Raw genomic sequence first — 21,474 nt, 5'->3', positions numbered from 1 at the left:
TTGGGTGGGATGTTTGACCTATCAACATATTTTACTAATATGATTTAAATAGTATTTTTTGATGAATAACAGTAATATCTCCCATTACTATTTCCTAAATGCAGCGTATGGTATTTCATGATGAGTGGCAACCGTTGTGGTTACATCCACAGAACATTGCTAAGCAGGAAAACAAATCATGCTTCTTGAGCATAGACTTAAGCCTGAAATAATGAGTAAACTACTCAAAAGAAAATGGCATGGTAATAGGTTTGGAATACTGAATATCAGAAGCTTAACTGACTTTGCTTGACAAGGCTGTGAGACTTTTTAGTGTTAAAGTCCAGTATAGTATTTTCCCAGTGAAATATTTTGTTATATATTTTAGTCACAATGAATTTAAAATGCTGATCGGGCAAGAAGCTTACTTAAAAAATTCATCCCTAACATTGTAGCAAAATATTAATGATAGCCCATTTTAAGAAGGTAAAAATGTGCTTCACCATGAACTGTCATTAGTTTTAGCCCTTCATAGAAATAAGCTGTATAAATTCCATGTGCTAAATTATTGCATAATAAGTAATGCGTTTTAACCTGAGGGTTTTGTTTGTTCTTGTTGTTGTTGTCTAGGGGCTACATGGTAATGGGAGACTCTTTCAATACATCTTTATTCAAACAAACCTTTCAGAGAGTATTTACAAAAGATATGCAAGGACAATTTAAAATGGGATTTGGTGGCACATTAGAAATAAAGGTAAGAGTAAAAAAATGCATTGTGTTAGTGAAGCACTGGAGTAGGATGGCTAAGAAGTGTTGTATCTCTGCCCTTTTAAGGAATTCTTAAGAACATGCGAAACAGATGCTTCAGGGTTGACTGGGACATAGCTGTTCCTGCCTAGCTATCTTTTTACAGTTCTGTGATTCTGTGAATGTGAGTTAGGTATAATATTAATTCCTTCTTTCCCTGCGTTGAATGACAGCTAAAAGGGAGACTGAACTAACATTAATGTCTCTGTTAGAAACTCACAATGCTATGTGCAGATTTTGGTACAGTAGTGAGTGTTTCTTCGTTTTGGGTCCAGGTTCTCTAGGTAGTCCAGGACAGCTTTCCTTTCATTTTCCATCCCTATCAGAATCCACTCTGGCACTTCAGCAATGTTCATTTTTACCTCCACTCTTGTGGGACCCTTATTGCTGAATGTGCTGTAGATTCAGGTGTGGTCTTCCATGATGTTTCTTGCAAAGTATTACAGTCCTGCCTTGTAGAAGAATATGGGGCTATTTTCGTGTTCAGTACAATTCTGCTTTTAGCAAAATATGTTTTGGAGACGGAGAGCATAAATTCAGTGTAGGGGTATGTACAGGCTTATCTTAGCAGTCTTGAGTTTTAATATCGTGAATATTTCAACTAGTTTGCTATAAAATAGACATTATCCAGTACACTTTCTCGGCTTCCAGGTTTATAAATAACAGCAGCTTTTATTCATGTTTTAATTTATGTTCATGCTGGTTTTTTCTGATGTACTAGCTGGGACAACAAGCATACTTAATTAAGTGTAGAAAGTGAGCACCTGAGAAATTCCTCTAAATGTACCAAGCATTATTATATGTATAACCTTTCCTAAAGGTATCGAGAGTCTGATTTGCATTAAGGCTTTAATTAACTAATGATAAAATAAGACTGAGTTCTTCTTAGTGTGGCATATTAATGTATGTTTTTCTTCTAAATATGAAGACTTCAAGAGAAGTAAAGATTTCTGGGGCGATTGGACCCTGTGTATCTCTCAACTCTAAAGGACCTTGTGTCTCAGAAAATGTAAGTTAACTTTGCTGAAATGAAGGTAATATCCTACTATGGAAAAATAAGATTTAGGATTTCTGGACTTGAAGAGAGGCTAAAACTTTTCAGTAAATGGAGCAATGAGTGTTGACTTTTTTACCAATTCTAAATTAAATACATGCAAGGGCTATTTCTTGGATTAGCTCCTGTTCACTGCTAGGTTAGAATCAAGTTGTATTAAATCTTGCAGATCCCTTGTTGCTTGGATAGGTTTGCCTGCTGAGTGGCTGCTTTAAAATTATTACAGAGGAGTTACATGCTGACAAAGCAGAAACGAAGTAGAAAGTGAGTTAGCATGCTTTATTGTTAAAATCAGAGCTATGTCCTTTTATCCAAACAGAGAACCATGAAAGTACTTTGTTTAGAAAGACTGAGAGAACAGGAGGACACAAGACCATGGGAACACCCCTTTTATCTTGACCCTGCCTTCCCATCAGTATAGCTCTTTCACCAAATGCACGTTTAATTAGTTGATTAGAATATCCAACTATTACAGGCTGCTGAAGTAACTCCTTTAAATTTACATCAGACTTAAATCATAATTTATTTTCTTATCAGATAATATTTACAGTTTAATTTTTAATTTGATTACTAGTAAAAAACAATTCCTGTAAGTAACCAAAATGTCTTACATTTGGAAAAGTCTCACTTTTGTTCCTAACAATCTGTGTAATAGAGCACTTCCCAGTACAAAAGTTCTTACAAATGGCCTTCTTTCATCAAGCATTTTTCAAGCCTAAATTTTCCTTGTATTACGATCGCATCCTTTTGAACTAAAAATCTCAATATAATCAGCATTTTTTCTTTTGTTTTTTTAGTGATCTGGTACAGATTTTCTTATTTTGTCACCTGAATGATTGCATATATTACAATAAAAGTTAAAAATCCCCCGAACAATTAAATGCACATCTCTTTATTTAAGGTACATATTTAAATCATAGGAGATAATAGAAGATTTAATTGTGAATTCACGTCTGTTGCCTTCCAATTATATAATGATTAATTTCTATTCCAAAAACCTTTTTGTTGAAATTATCTGAATTTAAAACTTCTGTGGTAAAACCGGAATAAAATGTAGATGCATGCAGCTCGTTGCAAGTGGTAACTGGATAACTAATCTAGCTGTAATGCTTTTAACAGCGAACACAACCACAGTGACAACATTGCCTGTATAATTTTAATTGAACGTTTTGTTTGGTTTCACGGGGTCCATTATGGATGACTGATTATTTTAATTAGTTTCTCTGGGTATGTATGTTGTTTGGGTGACAAAAAGGAATTGTCGCTTGAAATACATCACTATCTGTATACAGTTACCTTGTTAGTTACTAGAGACTGTGTAACTATATACTGTGTAAGCTACTTGAAGTTTTAGTGGTGTGCCTTACAAGAGTCATTCCACTAACAGGTGATCCTTCTCTTGGGACTGTCTAAGCAAAGTCCAGTACTCTTTTCCTGTTTTCAACTTAATTTTTCCATTTTTGTAATGCCACCTCCTTGTCTTTCTAATATTTTAATCATTTGCAATCAAAATTTTTTTTAAAAATTATTATTCCTGCATCCAGCGCTGCAGTTGTTTTGCAGGTGTGTTTCTCTGAGAAGCTGACAGAGTGAGCAGGGAGAAAACCTGTGACATAGTTGTAAACAATTACCTATAATGGCCAGGTGTTGTACTTCACAAAGGAAGGTAATACTTTGGGTTTGTAAAAGTATTATAAAATCTTTCTACAGGAGATTGGAACAGGAGGCACTTGTCAGTGGAAGATTTGTGGGCTTAATCCTACTACAACACTTGCACTGTACTTTGAGGTGGTCAACCAGGTAATAAAGATTTGTCTACTTGTCTGCTAAACACAGTAATTTTATGTGACTGCTGCAGCCTATATTTTTGTGTGGTTCCCCCAAGCGCAGTAGCAGGGATACGAATGGTGTTGCCATTTTGTGTTGTCAAAGTTTAGAGATGGACACTGACAGCTTCATGATGACCTAATCTCAAATATGATAACGAGAACCAAAGAGCCCTGTGAACTTTGGAGAGAGTTAATAATCTAAGTCCAATTTTTGTTTTGTGTTACTTATTAAAATCTTTTTCAGTTGCAATATATGAAAATACTGTAATCCATACCTTTAAAAGTGCTTTTCAGTATTTCTCAGATGTTTTAATTAAAAGGTAATTACTCCATAATGTTACATTTTAATTTATGCTTTAATTGCTCAGTATTTGCAAGTAAATATCGGCTTCACTGAAATGCCTTAGGGGCATGTAGCCTGGTTTCTGGTCTCCCTGAGGGGGTACTGGGAAAGAGGATAAAAACGTGACAAGCAAATGTGCTACTTCCTTATAGTACTTTCCCTTTCCCAAATATTTGAAGCTCAGGAACCATGTGAGTTGACTGTACTTTCCATATATTTAGTATGCTATATTGCGTACTTTATAACCTATGCAAAGGTTTGAAAACTTGAACTTATCTTAGCCCCCTTTCATTTTACTTTTTACATACTTATTTTGATCTCATTTTAGTACTTGCTCTAAAACTGCTCTGGTCATGGTGTGTAATAGTTGATTTCAACTTTTGGAATTACTTACCTTGGTAGCAGCCTATAAACCTGTATTTCTGCTGACCAGAGTTTTGAAATTTCAGTTTACCCCTGGATTCCAATCTTCACATTTTGATGGTACTTTCTGGGATTCATTAATCAACATTTCAGAGTAGTATCGGTTTTGTTGCCCTGTAATTCTGGTGAATCACGTGATGTTCAAATAGAATCTAGTGGAATTAGAAGTTGTAACAGAAATTGTAAGCCCCTTTTAAAAGTGTTGTCTCTGTAAGGGTATGTGGAAGGAGAAAGCATTGGTTGCTTTAAGGGTACATGTTGATGGCAGCAACTGCTCCTAATATCCCTTAACAGTCTCCAAGTTTATTAGCCATGTTTAGTAAAGGTACTCAACATAATAAAAGCACCAGACAATGCATTTATGTAACTTGAGCTGCCTGTTGGTAAGAATGTTATTATTTTCTAGTAATTCATTTATACATTTTCGAATTATACTATAAAAACTCCATTTATTTTTTCCTCCTGTACTCAGCACAATGCTCCCATTCCTCAAGGAGGACGTGGTGCAATCCAGTTTGTGACTCAGTACCAGCATTCCAGCGGACAGAGACGTATCAGAGTGACCACAGTTGCCAGAAAGTATGTTTTACTTGTGATGAATCATTTTTGAAGAAGGAGGAGATATATGTATTTTTTTGCCTCTTAATACCTTTAGATTTTGTAACCAGTCTGTTGTTCTGGGATATGCAGTGCTACAGGCGGTGAAGGCGTGATCGTACCTTTGAGACAGTTGCCTCTCTCGTTCTGTTTGCTGTTTCTTCTCTGAGAGGTTGCAGTGGCTGTATAATGATGTTCTGGGAGTGCTCTGAAGTAACCCAAGTGATTTAAGATGAAGCTTCAAGTGAAATTCTATGGTGTAAACTGAGGAGATGGTTGGACTTAGGAGATGGCAAAGATCACTTCATAACTTAACTTGAGAGAGCTAGCTGCAGTTCAGGGGGGTGTAAACACCTGTTTTTCCATGTATAACCTTTACCTGTAGCTTCCTTGATTCAATTTACTTCACAATTTTATAAAGTGATGTTTAATATTATGCAGGCATTTTTCAATGTCCAAAGACATTTCCTTTAAGCTGAAGGAGATTATTGATTGGTTAATTCCATAGAAGATTCAGTTTATCAAAAAAAAGCATTGCCTTTACTGTTGATATGAATATCTTTTTAACTTACTTCAGTCATATTAGGAAAATCTTCTTGGCAACTGATAAAAGGACAGATGAATAGTTCACCTTGTAGACTGAAAAGAACAGGGTGCGCAAGAAGACTGCTGCTATGGGAATGTGTGATTGACTTCATGGACAGTGTATTCTGTAACTTACCTTTCGTAATTATTTTTTAAAATATAATAACTGTTTTATAAGTGGCATTATATTTTATTTCATTGGTTGAATGGCATCTGTACCAATAAGGGACTTCTCTAACTGAAGAATGATTAACTGAGAGGCTGCTTCCTTACATGCAGTAGATTTTTGAAGCTTCAGCATGAGTTTGTTAAACTGCTAACGTTGCTTTCTTTGCCGTATTTTTGAAGGGGTATTTTGAGGTTGACACCTTTCCTTTCACTGTGATGCACCTAATTGTATTTTTCTTTTGCAGCTGGGCAGATGCACAGACGCAGATTCAAAACATTGCTGCATCTTTTGACCAGGAAGCTGCTGCGATTCTCATGGCTAGACTGGCAGTGTATAGGGCAGAGACAGAAGAGGGACCTGATGTGCTTAGGTGGCTGGACAGACAACTTATACGACTGGTAAAAAGGATTATATTAAGAGAGTTAGATTGGTTTCTTGTCTCCAGACATACCATTCTTAAATGACTTGTGTTCAGTGATAGTTTCTTTAAAAATAAAACAAGACATGAATGGAGCTTTCATTTCCACAAGTGGGTATGGAGAATTAACTAAGATTTTCTGTTTTAAATGGAAAAAAGAGCAGATATGTTTTTAGTTCATTTGTTAATATTTCCTCAGTCCTCAGCAGTTTATAATTGCCAGCAGTTGAGAGAAACTCTTGCATGACATTTGCAGAAATTAAAGCTTTTCCTACTTTTTGCTGCCTAGAATGATATGGTAGATGAAATATTTTTAGGGGGAAAAAAAACAGTCAAAGTATCTAGAAAACCACATCAAATTTCTTTATTTTCAGGAGTTCAGTTTTCTGGTTTTTTTTATTTCTTACTTCTAAGTAAGTAGTTACTAATAATTTAATTTTAAACATGTTCTCCAGGGCTGTTTAATCATCTAACTCTGCTTAGCGATTTTAGAAGGAAAAAAAAAAAAACACCAAAAAAGCCATTAAAGCCTCATATGCAAGGAAATCACTGCTTGTTAAAAAAAGAACTTACATCAGTGGTTTTGCCAGATTTCTCTTCGCTTACTAAAGCTGTAAGCACCTCAAATCATGTGTCTATTAAAACCAAACAAACGTACAGTAATGGCATGACCAAGCAAGAATGTTTCTTAACTTAGATACATTTTTTTCTTTTACTCCAGTGTCAGAAATTTGGAGAATATCACAAGGACGATCCAAGCTCTTTCAGATTTTCAGAAACCTTTTCACTTTACCCACAGGTAAGTAGAAGGAAAGTGTGCCTATAAGGGATAAAGAGAGAATGCTTAGTGAAGGAAGAAGCACTGAGTAAAATAAGGCATGACACTGGATAACAGAACTGAAAAGACCCCCTGCTCCCAGCTACTGTTTGGCACGTGACATTAAGCAAATAATTTCTGTTGTCTGTGCTGCTGTGTCCCCTTTTGCCCTCTCTCCTTACAGCTAAACGTCCTCTAACTGTGTGTATTTTTTGTTTTTCCTGTAATGGAATCCTCATCTTACCTGAGTTTGTAATTCAGATAATGACACTGGAGTGTTTTTTAAGGGCAGTTTTAATGAAGAAATTCAGAAAAACATGATAAAAGATATGGTTTTGCTTCATTGTTTCTTTCCTATATGATTTATAATACTGAGCTGAAAAGAAACATCTCACTGAAGTGAACTTGAGCTAGACTGCATTAAACTTTGAATAGTTCGTTTGCTAATTGTTACTTTTGGACCCTTCATACACTTTCACGATATTTCTGTTTGAGTTACCTACCAGTCTGCCTCAAGGTGTTAAGTGTTGTGCAGTGATCAATTCAGCAATGAAAAGATTTCCTTTTTCCATTTTACTAACGAAGATCAACTCTGCTGGGGTTACTGTTCTCTTTTCTGTTCCCTTGCTATCACTTCTCTTGTGTGTTCAAGCACAGCAGCCTCCGTCATAGGAACAGTAGAACTTACAGCAGAGGAAGGATTTGGCAATATTCATCAGTTAGTACTAGAGAAGAAATAATATTAAACTTTTCTCTAATTCAAAGCTGCTTTGTAGGTTTATCCATTCTGATCTCTCTGTCTTACTCTCGCGAGAGCATATAAAAACTGGCAAAAGCGCATATACATGTTAGAAATGGTAAAGGACTTGGAATTCAATTTTGTTGTGGCATTGGTCTCATGTAGTTTGTGGAAAACATTTCTCTCCTTGTACAACTCTCCGTTTTGTCTGTGAAAGTTCAGACAAATGGGTTTTGTTTTGCAGTTCATGTTTCACTTGAGAAGATCTCCTTTCTTACAAGTTTTTAACAACAGTCCAGATGAGAGCTCGTACTATCGTCATCATTTTATGCGTCAAGATCTAACCCAGTCGCTTATCATGGTTCAGCCAATTCTTTATGCCTACTCTTTCAACGGACCTCCAGAGGTATCATTATGTATAACATAATAGTAGGTTAAAAGGTGCTGTTTTGAGAGAGAGGTGATTGTTGTCCTCACTGTTACATGTTATAAAATGTGTTCTAAAATTTGTTGCACAAGAAAGAATGTTAATGTAGTACAGAACGTACTGTGAACAAGGCATATCTTAGAATTCTGATGAGAACAAAATACAGTTTGTGAGGAGATGGTGTTTTAAGCTAAGGAATGGTAGTTTTCTATTAGTTTTTGAGAGCTGTAGTTTTGTTCTTGTTTTGTGGTGCCAGAATGTAAATATCAACAAAAATGTTTTTATTTCAAAACATACTTTTTCTGTAGAGTTGAAAGAAAAATTGGGGTTTTTTTTCAAAATGTACAAAACTTTCTCTATCTTAATGCCCTCATCCAAAGCTTATTTTGAAGAGATTACCATTAGGTATAGATTTGGTACAGAATCTTCCAGCTTCCCTGATCATGGCACATTCTGTATAAACCTAAAATAAAAAGATGATCTTCCAAGAAGCTTGTGAAAGGTGTGTAAGATGGGAGACAAAAAAAGTAGGCTGATAGATGAGAGTGAGGAAATAGTAAGAGAGTGAAAACAAGCATAGTAGGCAAGGATTTGGCAGGTTGGAATTCGAACTTTGGTTAGGTGGGGTTTTTTTTGTGTGTTTAATTTTTTTAAGACTATGTCATGGGCATAAAAAAAGACTTTTAAAAGTGGAGTTTAAATGAAAGCAATGAGGTGGTTCGTGGAAGGCTACTCACAGGTGTAAGATCATTCTCCCATGTAAGAATACTAGTCGGTCACATGGGTAATGCAAAGGATAAGCATGGTCAAGTGGGAGCTGACACCTCAGTGTAGAATGAGTAATCATCTTCTTTGGTTCTTGGAATAGTTAATATTTTTGGTAACCCTAACAAGATTGATCCAATTAAATCACATGGTACTGATTCAATTAAATCATATAGTGCCAGTGTGTCACTGCCCTTAAAAAGGTGAATTAAAACCTTAAATACTGATGATTTATGAAATCTAATGTAATATTTACTATGTGTAGTATTGGTGGATATGCATGCAGAGTAGTAATAACTGCAAGGACAAGATTTAAAAAAACCCCAAACAACCCACTACCCCCAAATCTTATACTTCAATAACTACTGAATCTTTATACATTGAAATACCATTCACATTAATGACCTTGCATGGGTAAATATGGAGGTACTTGAAAGACTAGAAGAGTGTATAATAATGAAAGGTTTCAGCTCTTGAATACAATTTTTATTACTTTCATGAAGTTATATATTCAGAATCAGGCTGGATAACTTTAGAATGAGATTGTGTAGGTTGCAGATGCATAACATGAAAACGAGCAAATATGGAGTGTCAGTAAGCTATTGAAAAAGTTCCCAAGACTCAGTGACTGATTAAAAAAGCTGGTAATTGATTAAAATCTGATTGCTCAATTCTGCATCAGCTGGTAATTTTTTATTTTTAAATCTTAGCCTGTTCTTCTGGATAGCAGCAGCATTTTACCAGATCGCATTCTCCTTATGGACACCTTTTTCCAGATCCTTATTTATCACGGAGAGGTAAGATTTGTCATTTCTTACGCAAATATTCTTTTTCTGTAGGAGTGCTGCATTATGAAAGTCAAGCCCCAGTTCTAAAGCACTCCAACACTTGACTTCTCACCTACATGGCTGGTACCAGGCTCCTAATTCGTGTTTGTGGTTTGGGAACCTAACATGCCTATATACAGATACCTAACATTACTTCATGTTTCGGTGCTGTTTGTTATGACGAGTTTAAGATTTATTAGCTTTGATATGCAGATTTGTTTTAGATAAATATTTTTCCAAATTTTGAGAGTGTTATTCCCTGACTGACCCCTTGTCCCTACCCCCTGCTTTTTGTGCGTTTATTTTAGAACTCTACATTAGTTCTTCAGGGATTGGGGATCAGAACACCAAGTTTTGCAGTCACCTTTCTGTCCTGGAGGAATGAAACTGCTCCTGGCAGTTGAGTAGATAGGCATTTGCTAGTAGTACAAGTATAAATGCTCGTGACTTGCTAGTGCTCTGCTGCCCTGGAGGAATTGAGCTGCTGCTTTTTACTGCTTTGCAGCTGCAAATGGTTCTCAGCTGAGAGTTTGAGAAATACTGGTCTGGATCGTCCTCATAGCTACACTGTTTAAAATAGTTACTAGACTTCAACACTTCTTAAGTAGAAAAATGTCTTCTGTATTTTTGTAAGATGGTGTCAGGAAGCAGCAGGGGCAGGCTGCTCCCTGAGGGGAGGGGAACAGGGAGCTGAGCATGACTGCAAGGCAGGCAGGGCCCTCACCCTACCTAGGCAAGGCAAGCAGAGCAGTTTGTGGGCAGTAGCCAGGATCAGCCACCAGTCCAGATCACAGGAGGAGTTGATGGGGATGAGGCAGATCCCAGTTCGAGCTGGGAAGTCAAGTCCCTGGCTGAGGTCCAGATGAGTGGGGCACTTGGCCAGGTACAGGTACTGCTGCAGAGTAGCTCAGGCAGGAGCCAGGAATGAGCCTCAGCTTCAAAGCAGCTGCCAAGCAAAGGAGGGGGAAATGCCTACTGAGGCTCCCTCCAGGTCTTCCCCAACAACAGCCCATATTAGTGAGCTGTCCTTGAGCAGCCAGCTTTGCTCCTAGAAGCCGGGGAGGCTGTGCTACAGGCCCTGAAAGATAACTGTCAGTCTAAGTATTTTTCTTATGTGTCATAGATGTGCATATTAGAGGATATTAGAGTATCCTTCACCTTGTGAACTAAATGTGTAGCATACAAAGGATGACAAAAAAAGGAAATACAGAAGGACCACAAATTATTAGAATTAAAAAAAAAAAATCTAGTGGCATTTTACTTGCACATCTTGGCTTTTAAAAATTTTAAAAATTGAGTACTATAGGGCAGAAAGGGGTGAGTAATAGAAAAGAGGCCAGCAACGGTATATTCTCCTCAGAAGAGCCATGTGTATTTTCTAAGAAAGATTGGAGAATCAGTTCTAAACTACTTTCTTCCACCCTATCCACAGACCATAGCTCAGTGGCGTAAATCAGGTTACCAAGATATGCCGGAATATGAAAACTTTCATCACTTGCTACAAGCTCCAATCGATGATGCCCAAGAAATTCTCCATTCCAGATTTCCAATGCCCAGATACATTGACACAGAGCATGGGGGAAGCCAGGTATAGTAAAATATATTTTATATAATCTAGGAAGTGATGTAATGAGATTTATTTTTTTTGGTAGTAGACATGCATGTCTGTGCTAAAAACATGTAAATTGGAAGTGAAAATTTTGAAGCTTTTAGAGAGCCAGATATTTAACAGTAGCTTTTTGTCTAATTTGTGAATCCTATTTTTACCATACTGTCTTGGACTCTCGGATTCCTTGTGTGAGGTGTGTAAGACAAAAAAGACAGTAGTTGTCAGGGTCTCTGGACCAATACCAGAAGTATTCTTTGTGTTATTTTTTAAGATCTTAATATTTTATTGATATTCACATTTGCTTTGCTAGTGCTTAGAAAAAGACAAAAGCTTACTTTGTGCTGCATTGAAAAGTTGTTAGAAGTTCTGCATCGTAGCCATAGAATCCAGGGAGTGGCTTTATTTATAGAGGTTCTACTCCCTTTTCTGAACAAGTATCTGTGCAAGTTTTTATCTCCAAATAATAGAAATGGTATATTTCATACACATGTAACTTCTTATTACAAGAAACTTCTATTTTAGAAGATTAATGTATTGCCTGTGTTTTGTTTTTTAAAGGCTCGTTTCCTGCTTTCAAAAGTAAATCCCTCTCAGACTCATAACAATATGTATGTGTGGGGACAGGTAAGCATGAATCTGCTGGTGAAGCTCGTATGGGTGATTTTATGTTCTTTTTCCATATTTCAGAAATCAACATACACATCGTGTACATATAAGTAATAATGCCAAGTTTTGAAACTGAAGAAGAATTGCAGTTTCGGCCTGTTGCCACCAAAATTGCAAAAGTTAAGAAAAATGGATTTTATTTCTTCAGATAAAAATGGTCTGGTTTGCTGTTTTAAGCTTCCGTTAGGCTACTTTGATGTATAGCCATCTTTCATAGACAGATACTTCCAAGTTCCTTAGAACGAGAGCACTTACCACACATAAAGGCTAAGGGACCTTTTAGCAATAGGGGAGATAAATTCTGAAGTTAGTTATAAGCAAGAACTGAAAAGTACACCAGTACCAGTGTACTGATGTTTTCTAGATTCTTCTGTGGCCCGGGCAACCGGGAATCAGTTTTTCAAATCTTGTCTTTAGGAAAGAAGTTATGTAACAGTTCAAAAGTTAAGCTTTCTGGACCAGCTTATATTCTTGAGTATTGCATCCCAGTTCCACATTCTTCCAAATTCAACTTTTGTACTGGGAAGAGGAACACTGCTGTAGGTGAATGCTAGCACAGTGTCATTTTCTTATGAAAATGTAATGGCATCAGTCAGTTAATCTACATATTAACTGTAATTTTAGAGTACTTTAGTAAAGAGCATACAGTGTTCAAGTCATGAGTGAGAGAGCTCCATAGCAATTTTACGGCAGTGATTTTTGTCAGGTAAATTTTATCAGGGTACATTTTCATAGGGTTGCATTGGCTCTAATGAAGCTTCTCTCAGGGAAGAGCACTGAGATCCAGAGTGAAAATATTTTAAAATTTTGTACCAAGTCAGGGACAGCACAATTTGAACCCAGCTCTCTTGCCTCCAAAGTCAGTAACCTAATGAGCAGTCTGTTGGTGTCTCTGTTCATCGTGTTTCCTCCACAGCATACAGACAAATCCTGTAGTTTGAAAGGTCTTGTTTTTATCTAAACATTACCTGGAAATTTTGGAAGTTTTGATGTTTCCAACCATACAGGACAACTGCTTCCTGCTCATTTCATTAGTAGGCAAATGAAACAGTATTCCAAATGTAAATGCAAATACAAAACAATTCTTAAACTTGCTCAGCATGAGCAATTTTCTTAGAGACAAGTGAGATGCTCTGATACATCTTAGAAAAGAGGGCTTTCCTTTTTAATATTGAAAAGAATTCAGTTCTAGGATAACCTAAGTAATGGTGTGTCGATCTCCCCAGTGGGATTGCAGCATGTGTGCTCAACATAATATCCTCCTGCGTTTGCAGGGGTTTTTGTGAATGAAGATGAACCAAGTACAAATTATGAAATGAGAAATGGAACTGTTGGGAGAAAATTTTAAACTGAATTGGTTTTGCTCTTGTTTTTTCTCATGAGCTTCCTGGATTGTTTTGTGTTGTTTTATTTTATGCGTAACTGAAAGTCTACAGAAAAATTTTTGTCCGCGTTGACCTGAAGAGGGCACCCACACACCACTGAAACCATGTTTCAGGAGGTCACTAATTGGCTAGTTTGTTTTTTAATTTTGTAAGAAAATATTTTTTTTTAAAACTTTAGCAAGTAGGTGCCTTATATAATATAGAAAACATTTTCAGAAAATAATGGTAAGCAAGCTTTTCATAAAGCTCTGTTATGTTGGTTAGTCTTTGAAGATGCAGTTGAAATTTTCAGATTATATTGGTTATGCATTTAGTTGAGAATGCGTTCATTTTCAGGTTTTTTTAAACTTTTTTTTGTCGTGGTAGCTACAGAGAATTTGCAATTTGAAACGAAAGAAGAGGTCAATGGCACAAATCAAATACCCAGCTAGCTGTCACCAAATCACTGTTAATTAAATTCAAATGCTCATTGTATGCCTTAGGTCAAAATTTTGAATGAACAGAAAACTTAACCTGTGAAAAATAAAAGCTAATTCTCGTGTACTTTTCAGACTTGTACACTGTGACCTTGCTGGTTTTCACTTTATTACCCAGCAAAGAAAACACCCTGCTACCTTACCTACTAGAATGAAGGGTTCCCAGTCTTCAGAGCACAGCTGCTGCTGTTGGTGGTAGCAATGGCGACAGCAGCTGCCTGTGTGCGTGTGTTGGATGAGGTGTTCAGCTTCAGGAATAGAGTCTGTGCATTGGTTTTATTACCCTGGCTTACCACTAGCTGTCATCATGAGGGATCTCTTTTCTTAGGGGTCTAGCAGCTGCTGTGATGGTTTATTTACTAGAGGATGATGTACTGTCCTTCCATGCATGAGACACAAGGTGGCAAATTGTGTCCTGCCGCAGAATTAAACTACTTGTAACTCGCTTGCGGCTTTGTAAGTAAGAGAGCTCAGGCATCGCATACGGCAGGCTTGGAAGTACAACATCCCGAATTCTCAACGTGCCACCATCAGCTGATAGGTAATTTAGTGGGCCTCCCCTGAGAGTGGCTGTATATTGTGTCAGGTGTATTGTAGCGATCTAAGAACTCTGTTCCTGGATTTGTCCTTTGATCATTAACTGAGAACTGGTTTTGGCCAGTTTTCCAAAAGGGGCACCAGTTCTAAGCATCCTCATGAAGACTTCCATGTCTGTGTTTTGGAAGATTTTGTAGGAGTTCAGACAGCTCTATTTCATTTGGAAATATGGGTGCTTAGTACCTTTGAAAAGGATGAATTGTTGAGATTTATAGGAATTCTTCCTACATCTGTACATGGAAGTAATGGCAGATTGGTTTCAGAGGACTTGAGTGTTACTGTGTAACATTTGCAGAGTTGCCAATTGCTGTTTTATTTAGACTGTAAAATTGTTTAAAAATAGTAAATAAATGACCATTTTGAACTTGTATTTCTGAAAATTGGTTCTGAAGTTGAAAAGTAAATTGCAGAAGTCTGCCCAAAAGGTTTTTTTAATCTTTTGCGATCTGATTTTGTAGTGGCGTGACCTTCAGATGTTGGGTTTGGTGTTAGATCTCTGAGGTGGCACAGAGATGTAGGAGAGAACTGGCCCAGCTTTCTTTGAGAAAGCTACTTGACCTTCACTCGGTGTCAAATCAGACCTATAGTGGATTTGTTTCCTCCTTTTGCCATTTTGATATTGTTGTGGTTCAGCCTCAGTTGGCAACTAAACACCACGTAGCTGCTCGCTCACTCCCCCCACCCCTGTGGGATGGGGAAGAGAATCGGAAGAGCAAAAGAACTTGTGGGTTGAGATAAGCACAGTTTAATAATTACAATAAAATAATTATAATAATAATGACAATAATGATAATATAATAAAATGGAAACGGAAAAAAACCCCACCACAAACAAACAAAAAAACCCCAGAAACAGAAACGATACAGCTGCTCGCCACCCGCTGACCGACGCTGCCTGAGCTTCACTGGCAGACACTGATTTGTTAGTTGTGTCACTTGCATGTTTCTCTTTGTCTCGCCTATGTCCGCTCCACTGAGGTAGGAATAATACAGGAACTGTGGTGTGGAAGTTTTATTTACTTATAAAAATTTGTGAGTTAGTATTTGACAGCTGTCAAATACTCTTGGGTTTTGTATGGTTGATGTAAATATCTTGCTACAGTGCAGCTCATTGCCATATGCCTTAATATGGGAGTGAGTGTAGTTGTGGTTTATGCCTGAATTTATGTAAACGTGAAAATTTATGTGAATGTACAGTCTGCTGTTTTTTGTCAGAGAATTTCAACAGTGATAACGCTTCTAAGGTATTTCTAAATTTGTAAAGTGTTTTAATGGAATGCATTGTGCCTTAAAATGTTTTTTCTTCACAGTGAGTATAACCAATTCCCCTCGTTTCCTTTTATTTTATAGGAGTCTGGAGCACCCATTCTTACTGATGACGTCAGCTTGCAAGTATTTATGGATCATCTGAAGAAACTTGCTGTCTCTAGTGCTGCCTGAGACTCTGCAGTGCATTAAAGGCACAGCTAAGCTGCAGCCGGATTTCAGCTTTTTCTCCTTTTCTGTCTCTCTTGACAGAATGCTCTGATATGCACAAGCTGCCTGACTATATGTAAAGTAGTGTTGTTTTCAAAGACAAGCTTTTGGTATCAGCAAATGTTTTAATGTGAACTGCAGTTTGTAAAAACACAGAGAGTAGGTTAGATTAAGTTATAATTAGCTGAAAAAGAAGAGTCATTTTGATTACTGTGATACTATAATTATTTGAGATCATTTTATAACAACTTTGAGATGTGGTTTCAGTTTCCTTTTTAAATGGTTGAGGTTAATTCTGCTCTGCACTACAAAGGCACATTGAAGAATAAAGGAAACCTTATGGGCTATCCAGACTGCCGTATGACTACTTTTGCTTACTCAATTTGAGCACGGAGTGAACAAAGACGCAATAAAAAGCATATAAAAATAGTATTAACTCAGACTTTCGACTTACACTGCTGAACTTTTCTTTCCTGCAGAGAGATTATTGTTCACGTATTGTTCATTTTAGGAGTATTTAATTTCAAATACTTCTTCCCACTTGCCCTAGTTGATTCTTTGGGAACAGAGTTTTTCTTCATTTCACATAAAGGAGTTGAACTGAAAAAGTAAAAAAATCTGTTATTGCACAAAATTTAAATCCACGTTGTAATTTTGGCAAAAGTATCTATTATCGAACACAGTAACAGATGAATACGCTTGAAAGTTAACACTTTCAGCTTGAGCTATGAAGAAATCCTACACTACCAAAATGAACTGACTAAGAGTACAGCCTTGATTTTTGTCTTGGCAAGTCTACTTTTAAAAAATAAATATATTTACCTTTTTTATTATTGCCTTATAATGTTATTACACTAATGCATGACACTGCACATCTGCTTTTTCTTTCTGCATCCTTTTTGTTATGAATTCAACAGGCTATAGTTCTTGCTGAAACAGTATTATATAGAATATGATGTAATTAATTTGGTATTTAGTTCATACTTGATCTTCTTGGGGTGGGTAAATTAGTAGGGTGTCCCATTTACTTATTGAAGTTTACATATAAAACAGATGTTTACATAGGTAATATGACGTTTTGACAAGTAAAGACATGAAATGTGGTAGTGGGCAAAAAAAATTGTGCCAAGTCTAAAGGAAGAGAGAGTTTTGACATCGGAAGTTCAATCATATCCTGGTATGATAAGCATGAGGGTTTTTTCTGTTTTCTGTAAATTCTCAAACTTGATTAAATCAATAGCTCTCCATTTCTTTGATCTAAATGAGATGAGCTCCTTTTGCCTCAATATAAATAAAATACATGTTTTTCTCTCACTTGTGTTTATTGTACTGGTTTCTGTTGGTGCTTGAAATGAAATATGGAAATAAAGGTAATAATGATTAAAATTTAGAATAACTTCACCATGTAATAAACATTATTATATTCATGTAATAATTGGTATCAAACTTGTTTAACTGAACTGTTCACACTAGTCACAGTTTAGGAGATAAAAATTCAGTAGCCCTCATGACTTTGTTTTGTTTTAGCTAATAACTACCTTAAAATTTTTCTCTTAACACTAAATATGTCCAATGTATTTGGCAGTTAAATACTGTTTTGACTAACACATCAGTTCATCACCAGGTCATGGTAATGGATGGGGGTTTTTGTGCTTTCCTTCCTACCCTTTAACCAGCTTTCACCTGGTGTAGTAGGTTCTTTTATCCAATCTCTTGGCAACATCAGCTGCTTTTGTAACTTCAAGTATCTGACATTGTCAAAGACTTTTTGAAAATCCAAAAGTCTGATGTATTACCTTTATCCTCCTGCTTATTCACCTCTTCCAAAGACTCTGGTTAGCGAGACAGGATTTTCCTTCATAGGAAGCACCCTGACTCTTTCCCAAAAGCCCATGTCAATCCATAGGCTCATACATCTTGCTTGTTATTATAGCCTCTGCCATCTTCTCAAGGGTGGGGGTCAGACTCATTGGTCTGTAACTTGCAGATTCCCTCAGCAGCCCTTTTTGTGGATGAGAGTGATGTGGGCCACAGTCTGCCAGTGATCTGGCACAGTGGCTCCCTGGAATGATAGCTACACATGCTCACTGGCACCTCAGCCCTTCCATGTTTCGCTTCCTTCAGAACTCCTAGGTGAAGGCCATCCAGTCCTGGTAACTTGTCAACTTCTCATTCACCTACTTGATCTGGTACCTCTTGCAGATCTACATAGGTCAGATGAGCTACGCCAGGGGAAGTAAGCTGTTATGACTAAGAGTTGATCAACATTTAAAATCAAAGCATGTTGTAGGACTGTGCTACAGGAGAAAGTTGTTCTAAAAAGATAAATTGGTGCTCTTCGCTGTCCATGCTAGCATCTGTATTACTAGGCTTCTTGGTGGAGAGATGCTACTGGTTAGTGCAATCCATGACCCAGGGCTGTCTTACCACAAGGGCTGACCTGTTTAACTATGATAGCAGACTTTGCAATGATTTCTTTAAATATTTGGGTTTGGCTGGACACAGATTGGAAATCAGAGAAAGAGTTGGTCAAATCTTGTCAAAAAGACAAGGCCTTAGATGTGGAAGAAGTAGCTGCCTGCAGGACAAGGGATAAAACAGTTGCTGACTTTTCTGTTAAGGACTGGGAAGTTGAAAACTGAAAATTATCCCAGGGCAGTCAGATGTAAGGGCGCAAGCAGTTGGGTGCTTTCTCTGCTTTGTTAGGCAGGCAGTGAGTTTTAGAACAGCACAAAATTTTTCTTGATATAAACTTCCTCACTGGACGTGCATGCACCTGAAGCATTGTCATCTGGGAAGTACGTTTGTCTTGGACAGCAACATAGGTGAACCTGAAGTTAATGTTTTGCCAGGATCATGAAATCAGATGGAGGCTCGTAGCAAAGTAACAGCTGTTCATGTTCTTAGATGTTCTTGTTGCTGGTGTTCGGACATCATATAGAAAAGCACACTGTGATTGGCGGTCCTTGCATAGTGCCTGGTGTATAAGGCGCATACTTCCAGCCTCCTACCTTTTTCTCTGGACAGCTTTTTCAGGCTGTATGTGCTACACGAGCATCTGAGTTTTTCTTTTTTCATTGCCTTAAGCCCTGTACTTAGAGTCGATTTATTATGTTCACGTGTATGTTTAGATCAGCCCACAACACAAAGCTCTTACTTCTGGCATATTAAAGATGAGGTAAAAGTTTGCTGGACCTTCTAAGTGTGAGAGCTGCCCTCATTCAGGAAAAGAAATGGTGTTTAAGCTCTATTTTGGAATCAGCCATTTAGAGCAATAGAAGCCACCATCCAAAACAGGGATGATAATTCCATATTTATATGTACAAAAACCTCAAAGCTCTTAAGTGTTTCTGATTGAGCTTCAAAACCAGACTCCTTGCCAACCACACAGAGGTGTAAGCGTGCTGCAAAGTAGGTCGGAACATCCCCTGACAGTGCTCTGCTCTTCCACTGGCGAGAGAGCAAGCCTCTGCTATTTGGCTTCTTGCTGACTGTGAGCTGCTGTGGTAAATGCCCTGCCTTGGCCTCTCCCCACACTTCACAGGTCCGGGACTGGCACAGCCAGTATTTAAGAACCTTTGGAAATAATTTACAGTAATTGAAGCCATGTAACATTACAGCTTCAGAGTCTCCTTTTTTGGACAATTGAGGATTTTTTTTCTGTTTGTTTAATCTTTTCTGGTTTTTTTTTTTTTTTTTATTACCAACTGTCATTATCAATTGTCATTGTTTTTGTCTTGCTTGGGGAAACATAGTCGATTTTTAACTTTAGACTGTCATCTCCTGCTTGGATGGCATGACTCAAAATGTACTATGTTTAGACAGATTTAACAAGTTCAGCCAGAAATTGAAGTTATATTGCTTTAAGGCATGCAGATTTGCCTGGAAATACAAATACTGTCAAATTCCTAGAACCTCATAGCTTGGTCTGTGAGACTATGACATTGATGAGTGGTCCCATGGCTGCCTCCAATACACAATAGTGTGTTCGGAAATTGCATTTCCCAATATTCCCTCTTTTCCTCAGTTAAAAATAATAGTTGATGAACAGTGACCAGGAGCCTACACTGTTTTTCTTCCAGATCTGAGGCCAACAACTATATTATTCCCCTGTCAGACTGAGAAGCACAATAGAATTGAACTTAGTTTAGCTTTTGGCATTTTGGGTTATGGGTTATGTGAAAGCCAACAAGCCTGAACAGAACAGATGGAAAAATTAATGAATCTCATTTAAAATAGCAGATTGTGCCTAATAGTGTAAGCTTTCATCTGAAGAAAGGACTGTGGTGTTAAAAGACAAACAATTAAATCAATGTCCAGAAATTTATTTTTGGCAAAAATGAAGCAAAATAATCACCGCGTACTTTAACAATGGAGGCTGTCCCCAGCACCTGCAGATTGTCCACTGCGTGTGTTCCATGACTGCCTGGAGGTATCCAGCTGTGTGGTACACTTGCCATGAAGCGGGGGAAGAGTTTGCCTGCAAGCTAATGTGTGTGGAACAAACAATAGGCTGTCGTTTGCCTTTCTCAGGGAGAAATACACGTCATGGTCTACAGTCAGCTTAATCCATTGGCACTGTGCACATTCAGGGGCTCTTTCTCGGGCTAGGGAATGGCCAACAACCAATGTACCACATTAGAAAAAGAGCCTGTGTCTCACAAAGCCCAGGCATGGCAGCCCTGTAATTTTCTCCTGTTTAACATGATGCTAGGCACAGGCAACCACTCAAGGGATTAGCCACTTTCAAAGCATGCATATAAATTACGCTATCAGGGTAACTTGGAACCATAATGGTTCTTAAAGAGGGGCCAGTATAATGTGGGGATGGCCTCTGTGGTCTCTGAACATGCACTTCCTTCTAGGTTAGAACTCACCTCTGTGTAGCTGCCAACCTTTCAACCTTGGGAGAGATGCCTGTGGCCCATGGGCCACTCTTTGTAGTCTACAGATAGCATGTGGAACTGTATTGCTTTTATAGGGTTATTAATAGAAGTTTAGCAAGGGAGCATAGCCATGGGTGAAAAACTGAAGCCAGGTGGAGACCCAGAAAGTTTAGTTGACACTAGAGTGGTATGAAGTAGCCCATGTAATTAATAAAGGACCAAAGAAGAGGAGATTACATTTCTAGGATTCAACTGTGAGCTCCTTTTCAGCTGCATACTGGGGGCTGGTACATATTTCACTGTTCTCAGCTGCAGCACAGACATGCTTGACCCTTGGCTTTGAATTGGTGTGAACCTTTTAAGACCCTATCCTGTATGTACTGAAGAGAGTACAACCATGGGAGAGGAATTTTTTCCTTTTTTTTCTTTTTTTTTTTTCATGCTAGATAGGTCAGCATTACAGGATGGCCTGAATTACTAATTGAAACACATGGGCCGTTTGAATTGAGCTGTCCTAATCTGCAGATATGTCACACCCGGCTAATGTAGTAGAGTTACAAATGGTGTGTAGCACTGCTGCTCTTTTTTCACCCTGGAGCAA

The 21,474-nt window shown here is 37.7% G+C and overlaps 1 protein-coding gene across 1 annotated transcript in view; it reads left to right on the top strand.

Annotated features, from left to right (window-relative positions):
* Positions 1-17,301, top strand: part of SEC23A (SEC23 homolog A, COPII component) — a 29,829-nt gene extending 12,528 nt beyond the window's left edge. Inside the window, exons 10-20 of the mRNA XM_075103442.1 lie at positions 610-733; positions 1,715-1,795; positions 3,551-3,640; positions 4,908-5,014; positions 6,031-6,184; positions 6,926-7,003; positions 8,005-8,166; positions 9,663-9,749; positions 11,212-11,367; positions 11,947-12,012; positions 15,862-17,301. Of these exons, the coding sequence (XP_074959543.1) occupies positions 610-733; positions 1,715-1,795; positions 3,551-3,640; positions 4,908-5,014; positions 6,031-6,184; positions 6,926-7,003; positions 8,005-8,166; positions 9,663-9,749; positions 11,212-11,367; positions 11,947-12,012; positions 15,862-15,951 (1,195 nt within the window). The 3' untranslated portion in view covers positions 15,952-17,301. The remainder of the gene's footprint in view (positions 1-609; positions 734-1,714; positions 1,796-3,550; positions 3,641-4,907; positions 5,015-6,030; positions 6,185-6,925; positions 7,004-8,004; positions 8,167-9,662; positions 9,750-11,211; positions 11,368-11,946; positions 12,013-15,861) is intronic.
* The last annotated feature ends 4,173 nt before the right edge of the window (positions 17,302-21,474 follow it).

The sequence above is a fragment of the Phalacrocorax aristotelis genome, chromosome 9 (genome assembly GCF_949628215.1).
Source record: "Phalacrocorax aristotelis chromosome 9, bGulAri2.1, whole genome shotgun sequence".
Classification (NCBI taxonomy): Eukaryota; Metazoa; Chordata; class Aves; order Suliformes; family Phalacrocoracidae; genus Phalacrocorax; species Phalacrocorax aristotelis.
Note: the sequence above shows the minus strand (reverse complement) of the source record. Positions and strands in the feature narration are given on the sequence as shown.